General features: G+C 38.4%; 1 protein-coding gene across 4 annotated transcripts in view; it reads left to right on the top strand.

Moving 5' to 3' along the window:
• Positions 1–137: 137 nt before the first annotated feature.
• The window catches only part of LOC106098933 (inter-alpha-trypsin inhibitor heavy chain H3), a 32,956-nt gene continuing 17,165 nt past the window's right edge, over positions 138–15,928 (top strand). For 2 of the 4 annotated variants that reach the window (XM_019358837.2, XM_025907274.1), the window contains exons 1-16: positions 138–269; positions 918–1,078; positions 1,202–1,306; positions 2,159–2,321; positions 2,418–2,528; positions 3,455–3,583; positions 3,709–3,825; positions 4,793–4,961; positions 5,067–5,177; positions 5,362–5,543; positions 5,653–5,832; positions 5,928–6,049; positions 6,909–7,147; positions 8,449–8,481; positions 11,778–11,810; positions 14,138–14,185. In XM_019358837.2, the coding sequence (XP_019214382.1) occupies positions 195–269; positions 918–1,078; positions 1,202–1,306; positions 2,159–2,321; positions 2,418–2,528; positions 3,455–3,583; positions 3,709–3,825; positions 4,793–4,961; positions 5,067–5,177; positions 5,362–5,543; positions 5,653–5,832; positions 5,928–6,049; positions 6,909–7,147; positions 8,449–8,481; positions 11,778–11,810; positions 14,138–14,185 (1,978 nt within the window). In that variant the 5' untranslated portion in view covers positions 138–194. The remainder of the gene's footprint in view (positions 270–917; positions 1,079–1,201; positions 1,307–2,158; positions 2,322–2,417; positions 2,529–3,454; positions 3,584–3,708; positions 3,826–4,792; positions 4,962–5,066; positions 5,178–5,361; positions 5,544–5,652; positions 5,833–5,927; positions 6,050–6,908; positions 7,148–8,448; positions 8,482–11,777; positions 11,811–14,137; positions 14,186–15,928) is intronic. The other 2 variants (XM_019358842.2, XM_019358844.2) reach the window with 2 other exon arrangements.

The raw sequence follows: 15,928 nt of genomic DNA, 5'->3' as shown, positions 1-15,928 counted from the left end.
AAGCTCACAAAACTGCAGGAAAATTACTGTGTTGGAGGAGTGTTTTGTGTGGGGGGGTGTTTGTTATCGCTGGCAAAAGAGGACAGAAAGTAGAGTTTGCTCTTTAAATATTAAAAATATTTACACAGCAATGGTGTCCTTGTTTGAGTTCAAAAGGCAGTTTCAGCTGCCTTGGTTGCACTCTGGTAGGAGGCATGATGGAGAGAACTGTGGTGCATATCACTCTCTTTGGACTGCTGCTGTCTTTGGCCTCCACACTGCCAAACAAGGTAAGATCATAATACTTAAAAAGGGCCACAGAACCACTTCAAGGATCCAAAATCTAAAAAACTTGTGTGTGTGTGTGTGTGTGTGTGTCTGTGTGTGTGTGTGTTTGCATTATGGATGTTGGGGAGGCAAAACTGAAAGGTTAAAGTCTATAGCTAGCTAATATACAGTAAGATCGCATAATGTCTTGTGAATTGAAGGAATTCTGATCAATCTGTTTGCATGTTTACTTTATTCTTAATCTGTGTCAAAGTCACAAAGAAATGTGAGCAAGTTTTAATAGTTAAAGTTTGGTATTTAGTTATAAGTTAAGGTTTAAAATGCCAAGTTCCATTAAGTACATTTTTCTTGTCTATTCTTTTTTTAACCTTTAATATTGTAATATTATTTTGACTTTGGAAACTTCTGTTTCCCAGTCGGTCTGGGAAATCAACTCTTTAGGGAAAGAATGTAATAGTGTGCCACACTATTTGTGTGTTGTTAAAACTCAATTAAAAATAAGAAGAATGGGGTGTTGCTGCAGTTAAACCAATTAGATTTCACTGATGTCATCCACCAACACATTGTTTTTCAACTACATCTGACCTTTGGTCAACCAATAAGATCAGCCAAGCCATTTTTAAAAAACTGTGCCTCCTGTGTTTGCTCAGGATGACTGGGACATCTACAGCTTTCACATCAACTCCACAGTGACCAGTCGTTATGCCACCACTGTCATCACAAGCCGTGTGGCCAATCGTATGGACGAGTCAAAGGAAATTGAATTCCATGTTCGGATTCCCAGGAATGCCTTCATCAGTAAATTTCGAATGTGTGTGAATTTAAAATAATCTGTAAACATCCAAAGACATTTGCAAATAAAGAATTACAATTACAAATTACAGGATACTCAGTAGTGTACATTTACACAAGGGCTTTTCTTGGTCCTTTTCAGGTTTATCGATGGCCAGGTTTATGATGGTGTTGTGAAAGCTAAGGAGCAAGCTCAGCAGCAGTACACTGAAGCTGTGTCCCGTGGTGAAAGTGCTGGACTTGTCAGGTATTTGAGTTCAATCATTTATAGCTTGACATAAATGGACCCAGTGCAGGTGGTGGGAGACAGAAGGACTCTGGCCAAAATAACATCTCTGATGGACAGAGTCTCCCACCCCATGCATGTAAATGTTGCTGAACTGCAGAGCTCCTTCAGTGACAGACTGCTGCATCCTAGATGCATGAAGGAGCGTTTCCGCAGGTCCTTCCTCCCTGCAGCTGTCAGACTGTACAATCAAAACTGCTCCCAAAAATCATAGATGTTTACATCTGCGCTGTAACTGCAATAATTTAATCAACCGATTCGCACTACAACCTGGTTTGCCTCTTATCTGTAGTTAATTTTGTTTAATTTAATAACTGTACAGTACTCTGTTTATAGTAACCATTGTCCTTGATGTAAATATGTAAGAAAAAAACTGTGTATGTTTCTGTTCTGTGTCCTGTGTACTGTTTGTTTGTATATGTGTCTTTCTGGCTGCTGTTACAACCAAATTTCCCCCTGTGGGACAATTAAAGGATTATTCTATTCTATTCATAAAAACAATTCTCAGTCACAAAAAAAGCTCCTTATTACAGTCATGACCAGAGGAATCATTGCGCAGAACAGCCAGCCAAGCCACATGAATGACCTCGCTCACTGTAACCTATGTAATCCATGACCCCTCAAGACCCGATGTATGTGAGTGACGTGTTGTATGACAGAGTGGGGAAGAGGGAGGGCTGGGAGAGGTAAGACTGGGAGGTAGAGGACTACGCCCAGAAGGTTTTGGGTGGTTCTGTTTTTTGATTGTTCTTATTTTAGCAATAACCTGCTGTGAAGTTCTATTTCAAGACATGATTATTGTTTCTGCTATAGTTCTGTAGGAAGGACTCTGGAGGAATTTAAGACCTCAGTAACTGTGGCTGCTCACAAAAAGGTCACTTTTGAACTCACATATGAGGAATTAATGAAACGCACACATGGCAAGTACGAGCTGCAAATTCATGCTCGACCCATGCAGCCTGTCAGTGACTTCAAGGTGATTGTCTTACTGGTATCTGGTCAGTGATTGTTTAGGAGAACAATGCTGAGGTAAGCCATGACTAGATCTTATATTTACTGTACTTAATACCAGGTGGATGTGCACATTCAAGAGGAAGCCGGCATCAGTTTCATCAATGTGAAAGGAGGCCTGAGCACCAAAGCCCTCGCTAATGCCATCACTAAAACTCACATAGATAAAGAGGTACAGTATATTGGAAATGTCAGTTTTGCAAAACATTAAGTGAAACTGAGATACTATCAGCATAGGATGGTAGGTTGTGGGATGCCTTTGAAAATCAGGAAGAGGAAGCGAGTGATGGCAGAGGCAAGGATTAAATGGTGGAAGCTACACAGAAATATACAAATACACAAGTTATCCATGCCATGTGTACATGACAGTTGCATTTCTTATCACCTCAGTCCACATTTAAAAAGCTTAGGCCTAAAGGAAAAAGTGTTTCACAATCCTGTTGATTTTTTTTTCCTTTCATTTGTGGATTCAGCAACAAACCATATTAGCTGACAATGGTTTTCTCAAGTGTTCCTGAGCTCATGCAGTGATTGCTACTACTTGTGTCTGTTTTAGATGTGGTGCTAACTGAATGGACAATGATAAAATATTGATTCTAACATTTGGTCCTTGAGTGAAAACACTACGTCTCTATATTCTGAATCTTTTAATCTATCATATTATAACTGTCTAGTTTCCTGAACAGTCTTTGAGAAAGTGGTGAGACTCCATCTTTGAAATTCACAGCCCCTCTTTTTATGCCCAGTCATGTTACTGACCTATTGCAAATAATTTGTAGTATAATTAGTGTTGACTGAGCTATTTTAAACGCTTGATTTCAACACTTTTGGTGTCCCTGACATGTTTAAGATAATAAAGAAACAAAAACTGAATTTTAAGCTGCTGCTTTAAGTTGTTTGCAAGTTTTGTTTATATTACGATCTTACACATGGTGCAGAATATTTTGAAATTCAGCTTGTATATTCTCGCCTTTCAGATTAATGCAATCAAAGGTTTGGAAGCAAAGGATACAGTTTTTTGATCAAGTAAACAGAAATTAAAATCACTGACCTCTCTTTCTATCATGAGTGTAAAGAATTAAATCATTCTGTTTCCAGGCGTGGGTGTATTTCTATCCAACAGTTAACCAACAGAAGATGTGTGACAGCTGTAGTGATCAGGGTATGAATGGAGATCTAGTTATTGTTTATGATGTCAACAGGGACAATGGACTCGGACACATCAAGGTAAAACCTGGTCAATTATCAATGTACACACAAAGAGAAAAAAAAAGTCTGTTGAATTAATATTATATCTTTCTGCTCCTTAAATTATCTTTTGACCAAAGAACCTTCTTCTCACTGCTCCTTAGAAATCTGACGGGTACTTTGTTCATCACTTTGCTCCATCTGATCTTCCTCGAATACCAAAAAATGTTGTCTTTGTTATTGATCAGAGTGGATCAATGCATGGCAGAAAAATTCTCCAGGTAAATTATTTGATGGGTCTGTATTTGCCCCCCTCCCTAAATTTTGCGTCTTTATCACACCAACATGCTTTAGATTTATGTGATTTTAATATTAGATAATGATAACCCAAGTAAATACAAAATACTTTTTAAAATGATGTTGATTTTATATATTATGGGTTAAAAAAAATTCCAGACCTACCAGCTCTCTGTGGAGAAAGTAATTGCTCGCTAAACCTAAGAATTGGTTTTGCCAACCTTGGCAGCAAGAAGTATAATCAAGTTTTTCAGATAACTGGCAATCAGTCTTTCACATTGGTTTGGACCATTCTTCTTTGCAGAATTCTGCCTGCCAACTTGATGGTTTACAATGGTCAGTTTCAGGCTATGCCAAAGCATCTTAACAGGATTTAAGTCCTGACCTGGATTAAGCCACTCCGAAACACCCTTTTTTATTTATTTTACTTATTTATTTATATTTTCAGTTATTCAGAGGTGAACTTGCTGGTGTGTTTTGGATGCCGAGCTGCATAATCTGAGTGTGCTTGAGTCAGTAACTTTTTTCTCAGCTGTTCTTAAGTTTTGTTCATTTAAGGCACGATGTGTTATTTGTTGATATTTGTTAGCCTGCTTCACTTTGTCAGACAGGCTCTATTTAAAGTGCTTCTTGATTCAATAGGTCAGGCAGTAATCAGGCCTGGGTGTGGAAATCACCTTTCCAAAAGATGTGGTTAATCTTAGTTAATTCATGAACATTTAATTAGGAGGTTGGCAATTACTTTCACACATGGAAACAGATACATATGATTATGTTTTGATTTACTTTTATTTAACTCATGATCATTTAAAAAATGAATTTTGCATTTAATTGGGTCATCTTTGCCTAATATTAAAATTAAATTAATGGTCTTTAACATGTAACTGTGACATATATGCAAAAAATAAGAAATCAGGAAAAGTTTAAATATGTAATATGTTTTTTGAACAGACTAGGACCGCATTAATCCACATTTTGAATGATCTGGCAGAAGATGATCACTTTGGTCTGATCACTTTTGATGGCAACGTTTTTCACTGGAAGCGAGAACTCGTTCAGGCCAACAGCAAAAACCTGGAAAGCGCCAAAAACTTTGCAAGCAATATACAAGCTAGAGGATGTGAGAATTTGCAGTAAACATGTATATTTTGGAATATGGACAGTTGACAGGAAACTGTTAGGAATGAAACTTTGTGTTGTTGTTGTTGTTGTTGTTGAATTTCAGCCACAGATATAAATGAAGCAGTGTTGCAAGGAGCACGTATGCTGAATGATCATAGCAGAGAAGGTTCAGCATCTATTCTGATACTTCTCACAGATGGAGACCCAACCTCAGGTTATAATAAAGCACACCTTTATATAAATGTTCAAGAATGCTTCAAGAAATAGTATAGTGATATTTGTGATTACACACTGTATCTAATTTAGTTATATGTTTCAAGGTTTTTTATCAAGTGGTTTTTAGTATTATTGAGACTGTTATATCTGACCTCATCTGGGTATATCTTGTGTCTTTTCAGGGGTGACAAATCTGGAGAAAATCCAGTCAAATGTAAGACAGGCTATTGCAGGCAAATTCCCACTGTACTGTCTTGGTTTTGGTTTTGATGTTGATTTTAAGTTCCTTGAGAAAATGTCGCTGCAAAATAACGGTGTGGCACGGCGGATTTATGACGACTCTGATGCTGATTTACAGCTGAAGGTAATTTTCCTTATACAGTAAATACTTTTGTGATACGATGTAAAAATCCCAGAAGATTGAAAGAAAAAACAAGAATAGTTTGTATAATGTCCACATTGTATGTCAACAGGGTTTCTATGAAGAGGTGGCCACACCTCTATTAACAGATGTGACAATGATCTATGTGGGTGGGACCAATCTAACCCAGACTAACTTCAGTCAGTATTATAATGGTTCTGAGATTGTGGTGGCCGGTGAGATCACAGATAATAACATTGAAACCTTCACCCCTCAAGTTGTGGCCATTTCGGTAAGGATGGATTCACAGTACTCATCACTTGTAATTTTCTTAAACTGCTTTCCCTGTATGTATATTGACATTACATTGCATTTGAATTGTGACAGAGTAATAGAAGAATAATATTCTCTAATCCAAATGAAACCGTGGAATCCACTCAAACAGTGTCTGATGACCGTATCCAGAGGGTTTGGGCGTACCTCACAGTTAAACAGCTTCTAGACAAAGAGTGAGTATGATATATGTCATATTTCCTCATGTGATAATTTTCAAAACTACTGCTTTCAAAAATGTGAAGACATATTTTTTTCTGTTAAATTAATTAATTACTGAAAGCACAGGAAAGTGAACACATTGAAAAAAAAACTACATAATTTCACTGAGCTTGAAATAACATCTTTAAATAAAAAAATATTATCTATCTATCTATCCATCCATCCATCCATCCATCTTCTTTTCTTTTTTAATTAATTAATTCATATTTTATTCCAGTCTTGAAGGTACCAGTTGATTTAAAACGCCTGCTGGCAGTTGTTAGGAAAAAAAAAACACGATTCATATTGCTATTTTAGCGTCAGTTCATTGGAAAGCAAATGTTTGATGAGATTTTAAAAACTAATAGCGGCATTTTAAAATGTCTTCAGTGGTTCTGAAGTCATTTTGTATATTAAAGGATTTTTAATCTGATTCTCAAGTTTTCTATGTTCACCAATACATAACACTGATGACACTCACACAACTGTCAACTTTGTAAAAAAAAAAAAAAACAAGTTAACAATCTATAATGAAAGCCAAAGCAGCACCAATGAGTTCAAAACAATCCCTGAACCCACTGGTGCCACAACTGTTCTGATATCAGTTCTCCAGTTTATCTTGCAGCAGATAGTATATTATTTGATCTATTTTACCTATGTTTTTAATGAGCATTATCTTTCAGGATTCTAAAGATGTGTCCCATACAGCAGTGACAGCAGTAAAGACTAGCTGGGGATATTTTCAAATTTAATTAATTAATTAAAAAACAAATGATTTAATCATAATCCACTTGTAAGTCAACCATCATATATATTTAATATATTGTGACACAGACTTCAGTTATCTGGACCTGAGAAAGAGAAAGTGAAGAAGGAGGCTTTGGAGCTGTCACTGAAGTACAGTTTTGTGACCCCTCTCACATCCATGGTGGTCACAAAGCCCCTGGGAGAGACCACTGATGTGCTTCATAAACCAAAGGAAGGTGAAAGATCACAGACAAGGCTGCCCTCCAGAGGTTATTCCATTTTAAGAAAACCTACTGGTGCAAGGAGACTTCGCCCTGACTTGCCTGGTGAGTAACACAAACTCACATTTGACCATCACCTATTTAGATATTTAAATAGTCTTTCATCATTCCGATATTAAAATTCTCTCATATTAAAGTTAAAGTTAAATCATGTGACATGAGGTGCATTAAGACTGTATGAACATAATTCAAATGAATGAATTCATTTGTTTGTTTTTCATTTTCATTTGTGACCACATGAAAGAGAACCAGTTATTATTTAATATTTAATTAATGCGCTTTTAGGAGATTAGTACAGTAGAGCTTGTATGTAGAGGACGTGGCTGATAATTGCTCTATTTCGTTGTTGGTATCTGTAGCCAGTCTTGTTAATCATCCAGCTGAGGGGGTTCAGGACGATGCAGAAGAGCAGTGGAGACAGAGCTTCTCCTCGGTTAATCCTGCACTTAACAGTGACTTGTGCTGTTTCAGTCTGGTCTTTCAGTCTCATGTGACTTCTCTATGTACCAGTAGCTGTTCTTTTGCCCCTGGGGTGTTTCTGCAATTTCCTTTTTGGCCTCCACTCATGTATTGAGCCATAAGCATATTCATCTTAGCCGCTGACACGTCTGACACAACTGACACAGTTAGGTTCATTGGTGTTTGTCAGTGACCCATCTATCCATCCATCTTCTTCCACTTAACCAGTGATCCTTTTTTTTTTTCTGTCTCCACAACATGCCGATTGAAAAGATCATTAATCAGTTTCATGATTGAAGTAGCAACAGGAAAGGGAGGGAGAGAGAAGAGACAGTCGCTGCATATATCGGTTATTAAGCTTAAAGTGGGAATGCTTTACAAACATTCAGAGATGAACTTACACACTTGCTTTACTTCTCTCTGGGATAACTTTGTCGGAGATGAAATGCCGGTTTGGTAGTGAGGCTCCAAATGCTCAACCAGACCGCCGAGAGGTCTCGCACACCACAGCCGCTCTATCACGTGATGCATATTGCTCCGGCGTGCTAAGGTTATGAGCTGAGTTACGCCATGTCACAAGTTTTGCGAGGTGCTTTTGTGATATTTAATGGATCGGATTACATTTTTTATTTCTCTCCAATATCTGATCCAGTAATTTAGGTCAGTATTGGACCGCTACCGCTAACGTAATATCGGATCGGTCCATCCCTAGTCTTTACCCACTGTTGTTGCTATATACATGAACTTGAATTGCACTGAATTGAATGAAAAATATATTTGAACTGACAAGAAAAATGGACCTTGTTTATTGCTTTATTTTGGCTAGTTAAGTATTATATACAAATGAACATGTTTCATAATTTCATGTTATGAATTTGTTTTTGTAGGATTCCCAAACGTACACAGTTTTGGCCGTCAAGGTATGAGTGCTTAAGTTTGTACTAAATAAATTAACTATATTAACCCTTTCATGCATGAATTATGACAACCTCAATCAATAAAATGCTTTTTTAAAATATCTTGCTGCATTTTGTATAAGTTCATACTCAAGTTTAAAAAACTAAACTAAACTAAAGCTATTCTGTTATACCTGTATGCAAAAAATATATATAGTACCTATATACAATAATGGATTTCTATACATTTTACATCAGATGAAAATTTTGGTTGTAAGATTCAGATAATTATTTATTAAAAGCTAGACAATTAGAAAGAAAAGTATTTCTTTGTGCCCCCCTTTCCCTGTTAATGCCCTATCTGGCCCCCTGACAAAACTTTGCTAGATCCGCCCCTGCACAGTTACCAGCTGTCAGCTACGTAGAAAAGGATCCTGGTGTAGAAAGTAATATTAAATAAATTCTAACAACAGCTTATCAAGCTTAAACGTGCTGCTGTTGTTTAGCCGTTGGTTTCCTCTTTCTGGCGAAAATTGGGCCAAAAGCAAACAAGAGAGACGGACTCACGACAGAAAAGCCGATCAGCTGATCATTGATCAGTTTCATGATTGAAGTAGCAGCAGGAGAGGGAAAGAATGAGAGGCTGTCGCTGCATATATCGGTTGTTAAGCTTAAAGTGAGAATGCTTTACAAACATTCAGAGATGAACTTACACACTTGCTTTACTTCTCTGGGATAACTTTGTCGGAGATTAAATGCCGGTTTGGAAGCATGTAGCGAGGCTTCAACTGCTCAACCAGACTGCCGACAGGTCTCGCACGCCACAGCCGCCGACGTGCTAAGGTTATGAGCTGGGTTACGGTATGTCGTTTAGTTTTGTGAGCTGCTTTTGTGATATTTAATGGATCAGATTACTTTTTTTTTTTCTCCGATATCCGATCCAGTAATTTAGGTCAGTATCGGACCGATACCGATACCTAATATCGCATCGTGAAAGGATAAGACAGGTCCGTTTCACTATTGATGCCGGAACAAGATTAGCCAGACTCTGCAGGAACTGAAAAAACTTTTACCCTCTCCTATTTTAGAAGAGGTTCACAAGTTTGTGGACAAGGCTCAGCGGGCCCAACACTCTAAAGGAAACAAAAGACAAAGCAGGAAATTCAACACTATCAAAAACATTCACTTCTCAGTCAGAACCTACACAACACAGAGAAGAACACACACCTGAGGACAGTCAGGAAAAATGGGTGAAGAACTTTTCAGACCGGAATCTCAGTGAACCTGAAAAGAAAGTGCTAGCCAATTTTGCCATTTCTCCTCAACAGTTGCCCATAGTGGACCTCATCAAAGCCACAGAAACCACCATATGGATTAATAAATTATCACATATTGCCGAGCAAATCAGGATCAAAGTTTCAGCCACCCTCTCCATTGCCAAAGTCCCTCCGTCTAACCTCAGAATACAAGAAAAGAAGGCTGTCGCTTCCCTGAGCAAAGACCACAACAACACCATATTACCAGCTGACAAAGGAAGGTGCACCGTGGTTCTAAGCAAAACGGATTACCACACAAAGATAACTACACCCCTCAGTGACAACAATACCTACGAAGCCTTAAAACGAGACCCCACAAGCAGCTACTAAAAGTAAGTTATCGCTTGCATTCAAGACCTTGAAAAGGACAAAATCATCGACCGCCCTACATATCATTGTCTATACCCAGGGAATGCCATACCCTGTATTTATGGACTTCCTAAGATCCACAAAGAAGGGGTCCCACTCAGACCCATTGTTAGCAGCATAAACTCAGCCACTTGCAACATTTCTAAGCACCTTGCTGCCATCCTAGCACCTCTGGTGGGGAACACCCCACATCACATCAGAAACTCCAAGGACTTCACCGACAATGTCCAGAAACTTTCACTTGAGCCAGATGAAACCATGGTGCCCTTTGATGTAGTCTCTCTCTTCACTTGCATACCTACAACAGAGGCAGTGGAGACAGTCAGAAAACAACTACAAGAAGACAGCTTCTTCGAAGACAGAACCAACTTCACCCCTGACCAGATTTGCGCACTGTTAGACCTCTACCTTACCACCACATATTTCAAATACAGGGAGAGTACCTAGCCATTGGTACAGATATGTGGACGACACCTGGGTCAAAATCAAAACCCAAGAAGTGGAATCCTTCACTGCTGACATTAACGCTGTGGATAAAAACATAAAGTTCACCAGGGAAGAACAAAGAATAACTGTTTGCCAATCCTGGGCTGTTCAGTGCGCATTGAAGGGAATGGAAACCTCAACATTGAAGTTTACCGGAAGCCCACACCGACGGACCAGTACCTCCTCTTTGATTCCCACCACCCTCTGGAACACAAACTTGGAGTAATCAGGACCCTACAACACCGGGCAGAAAATCTTCCCTCTGAGCCTGAAGAGAAAAAGAGGGAACACACACATGTAAAGGAAGCTCTTAAAACATGCGGTTATCCTAATTGGGCTTTCATCAAGTCAGCAAAGATGCACAGAAAAAAAGATCAGACACCAACTAGGGAGGATCAGAAAGTAAAACGCAAAAATATTGTCATCCCCTATGTAGCTGGTGTATCGGAAAAACTCAGGAGAGTCTTCTCCAAGCATGACATCCCAGTGTACTTCAGACCCAGCAACACACTCAGACAAAAACTGGTTCATCCCGAAGACAAAACTCCTAAACACACCTTAACAATGTAGTGTATGGTGTACACGGTGTATCTGACCCGAAACCTTGGCTGATTGTGACCTACACCTGTTTTCACACCTTGGCTTGTGTGATTAGGTAGAGGATCATTAGGGCGTCCATTGTTCCTCTTGGGGGGACACTCCCAAAGGTCTTAAATCTGGGACTCTCCACCATTTGACCTTAGAACTGAAGAAGCTGATGAGCAGTGAAACGTCTTCAAGCAACTTAAAGAAGTCCAGACGCTTTTATTTCTAAGCTCCATTGTATTACAGTGTAATACAATACAAATAAACTGATACTAACTAATAAACTAGTTATTGGCAGAAAACATGACTAATATAGACTGTTGTCAGTAAGCTCTATGTAAATGCCAGTCCAGTATAGAGCACTAGAAATAATGGGAAGGAAACACAAGGAAGGATCTGTGAACAAATTGGCAGAATAAACACTAAACAAAAAATAAATTTAAAATTTATAATAATTTAATTTGATTTCAGTCAGGATTGCTTTGGGTTAACTATTATGAATATATAAATGAATATGTTTCTTAATTTTAATTAATCAATTTGTTTATGATTTTGTTGTTATAGGACTCATAAGCATTCATGATTTGCAACATCGAGGTATGTTGTGACACATACTGCAGGTGCTCTATTATGATATAATTACTGCTTAGCTCTGTACCGAATAATTTATTATAAATACACGATAAATAAATGCATACTAACTAATAAACTAGGTACTGTGAGAAAACATGACTAATATAGAGTGCTGTACTAACGTTGTCAGCAAGTTCTATATAAATGCATTTTAATTAATAAATGTATATATATATATATATATATATATATATATATATATATATATATATATATATATATATATATATATGTTAGCCTTTTCTGCAGCTATAGGGGATTTATGGTATCACTCTTGGCTGGAAGCAGTGCTTAATCAATGGAAAATTGGTCATTTTAGCCTTTTTGGCCAGAGTGAAGGGAGTATCTGCCATCAAACAAAAAGACAGCTGCATGTAACTACGACGGTGTTTGCTAGTTCACCTTACATGCATTAATTTAATAACGTGGTTAGCCTACTCAACGTAAATTACACACGAACAACATTAAGCTACTGACCCAGAGAAGAACGGCTGCTGCTGCCATCATCATCCGTCATCATTTCTGCTACACTGGCAGGGTTAGGGGCCAGGACTCTACTCTTCAGGTTCTTGGGGCATGTTACTAACTCCGGGTCCGATAACAGGCACCACACCCGCAGTAGATGTGCTCAGTGTGAGGTCTCGCAGCAAGCTATCAAATATGGTGCATTTCTCGGCTTTTAAAAAAAACGCTATGCGTCGCCAGGTGTTTCATCAGATTCGAGGAGTTACCTCCTTTGCACAGAATCACAGTATCAGCTTAAAGCACTTGTTGCAGGCTGCTGAGTTTGCATCTTTTGCTGTGAAGTACAGCCAGACTTTTAACCGCTTCGCCTTGGGCGTTTTTAATCTGTAGCTCTGCTCTAAAAGAACGTATGTACCTGGGCCCGCCTACTACGCTTGCAAAGGTAAAATGATTGGCTAGAATCCAAAGTGTATGCCATCTCAGTAAAAAGAAGCACCGAAATGTGCGCTGCTTTTCGGTCTGGTTACTACCGTTTATGTCAGAACCGATACCGGTATATTTTGCTAGGCAGCACTGCTGCCTCACAGCTAGAGCATCCTGTGGATGTTCTTCTCTTCTCTTTGTAGGTTCTGCTCATGTTTATTTGGGTTCTCTTCAGGTTCCTCCTACAGTCCAAAGACATGCAATTGGCAGGGTTGGATTAATTGATTATTCTAAATTGTCCATAGGTGTGAATGTGAGTGTGAATGGTTGTCTGCCTCTCTGTTTCCCTTTCATAAAACTTGTTTCTTGACAGCCACCCTTCCACTGGGGCCATTTCTGAGCACGCTTAGAACCTCAGAACCTCTATGGATACTTTTTAAATGAAGACCTTTCAGAATGTTTTTCTTTTCACTTTATTAATGGGATAATGTACCTGTAATACTATCAGACAATATGGTAAAGTTTTACTAAGGCTAATGGGGTAGGTTCTCAGTCATCCAGGTCATGGTAGTCTAAGGAGCTTGGAATCTAAGTAAATGGACTTCTTTAAGTTTCATGAAGATGTTTCACCTCTCATCTGAGAAACGTCTTCAGTTCTAGAACTAAATGAGAATTTTCACCAAGCATGACATCCCAGTCCACTTCAGACCCAGCCACACCTCTACATCACAGAATCCAAACAGCCATACTATAAACACATGACATAGAAGAGCCACCTGGACAGAACAAGACTCGACTACACAACTGGATCTAAAGGTCACTCTGTCAAGGATGGCAATGTTCACATTTTGGAAATAGAAGACAGATAATCTGAAAGAGAAATAAAAGAAGCCATTTATGTCTAATGTGCATGACCATCTTTGAACAGAGGGGGTTGCTTACAACACCAGCTGTCTGCCACCTACAAACCAGTTTTGAGATCCCTTCCCAACTCACCCCCACTTACATTTTGCGTCAGGTGAGGCAAGGTCCCACAATGGTTTCACCCAAAACCTCTTGTGAAAATGACCTATGCCTTTTTCACACATTGGCTCATGTGATGAGTCACATGATTAATAGTCCTCTTAAGGGGCCTCCACTAGGGTTTAAATACCTGGGACTCTCCACCATTTGGTTTTAGAACTGAAAAAACTACTCAGATAAATGTCTTCAAGATGTCTTCAAGAAACTTAAAGAAGTCCAGTCACTTTTTCTTCCAATTCCCTTAGATCAACATGACCTGGATGACCGAGAACCTACACAGAGATATTGATTGAGTAGATTGGCAACTGTACAGTACTCTTAAACAATTTTTGAAGAAAATACCAGATATTAAATTCTTAAACATTACTCTTTATTTCTAGTCATGCAACAGCACACCCCCAAAGGAGAGAGAGGACGCCCTGGACCAGGTAAAGTGCTTAACAAATGTATTGGATCATCACCCAATGCAACATTTATATAACTGCTGCTCTTGATTAACAGTATTGGTAACTAACTACCAAAAAAAAGTGTTATTTTTTGGGGTTCGAATGATTAATCCACCAGTATGTGCAAGCTATTTATTCAAAATATTATTTTAATTTGAAGATATCATTATTGTTATTTGTGAATTTTCAAATTTACTGTTTTATGAAAAAACAGAAAATAATAGTAATAGTAATAATAGTAATAGCAGCTTTTTGCCAAATTAAAATAACTGACTTTCATTCCTGAACAGAAAAATAGTTTTAGTTTAGTTAAATGTTAGGCTTCATTAATTTTTTAATTTACGTTCAGTTAATTCAGTCGCTTTTATTTTTAAATTAGTTTGTGACAAATTTTTAAAAGTCTTTCTTTGTCTATATATGTTCAGTCTTCAAGAAGCCAACCTAACCTCTAATTCATTTGTTCTAATGACTGAAAAACAAAATTAGAAATTAAACTAAAAATAAAAGTAAGACATAAAATCTGTGTGTACAGTTTTCATTCATAATTTTACTGGGTTTCCTTACATCTGTTCTTCTGATGAAGCAGCAGTGATGAGAATAACAGCGTTACAAGTAATGGCGTTACTAACGGCGTTACTTTTTTCAGTAACGAGTAATCTAACTAATTACTATTGCTATCAATACAACGCCATTACCGTTGCTAACAAGAAAATGCGGTGCGGTCGCGTTACTATTTTTCAACAAACAGATGGTTGAAGCTGTCTTCAGCTTACAGTACCTTATATCAGTTGTAGCTGAAGTAGCTGTCTATGTAAGTAATCTGGGCGCTAAAGCTTTTAGCAGCTGCGCGCACTCCCGCGGATTGCAATCACTTTCTGGCAGACGATCACTTTTTGGCCAAAACGCGTAACATTTTACACTAGGTGACAAATCGTCAACATATTACGTTTTCGGCTACCCACCACGTTCCTAAATGACGACCTCGGAAAAATGAGGAAATATGAGAACCGTCTGGACTCAATCTACACATGTTCGCTCTTTTTCTTCAAATCGCTTAGAAACACGCTATTTAACGTCATTAAATAGCACCTAAATCTGGAATGTCTATTACCGCGGGAGCATCATTGCACTGGATTTCAGCCATAACCCGCCGCGTACCATAAGAACGCCGAAGGTCTCCTTTCGCGTTCCTCAGGAACGCCGTGGGACGTGACAAAAAGCTAAGGGGGCAAAACAATCGCATGAGTGCTGCTGTTTGACTGAGGAAGAGTATAGTAGTCGTGGTAAACCAATCACAGGACCACTTTAAGATGACAAAGCAACGAGGTGATATATACCAGTTTTTAAATTGTGTTGATAGGCCACGTAAAACCAGAGTCATGATAAACAATATATACCCGTGTTTTTTCCTGAATACTTTCATCATGTTTACTGTCTAAGGACAGCGCTAGCAAGCACTCTCTGCTTATGACCAAAAAATAAAAAAAAACAAAACAAAAAACAGCCCGTTCGTGATGGTGAAAAAATGTACAATGTCGACCAATCAAAAATTATATGGCCACTTGACTTGACATTTGGAGTGACCGCGCACGCGAGAGAGAAAGACAGCGGAAAAAGAGAGAGCGAGTTTTGAGATGTGAGAGATTTGTGACGTTTAGCGTGTTTGGAGTGTGTAGTTAATGTGTTGTCTTGTGTAGTTAGTGTGTGGTGTTGTGGATAGTTTTG

This window comes from Oreochromis niloticus, linkage group LG5 (genome assembly GCF_001858045.2).
Source record: "Oreochromis niloticus isolate F11D_XX linkage group LG5, O_niloticus_UMD_NMBU, whole genome shotgun sequence".
In the NCBI taxonomy this organism is placed as follows: domain Eukaryota; kingdom Metazoa; phylum Chordata; class Actinopteri; order Cichliformes; family Cichlidae; genus Oreochromis; species Oreochromis niloticus.
This window is presented reverse-complemented; position numbering and strand designations above follow the sequence as displayed.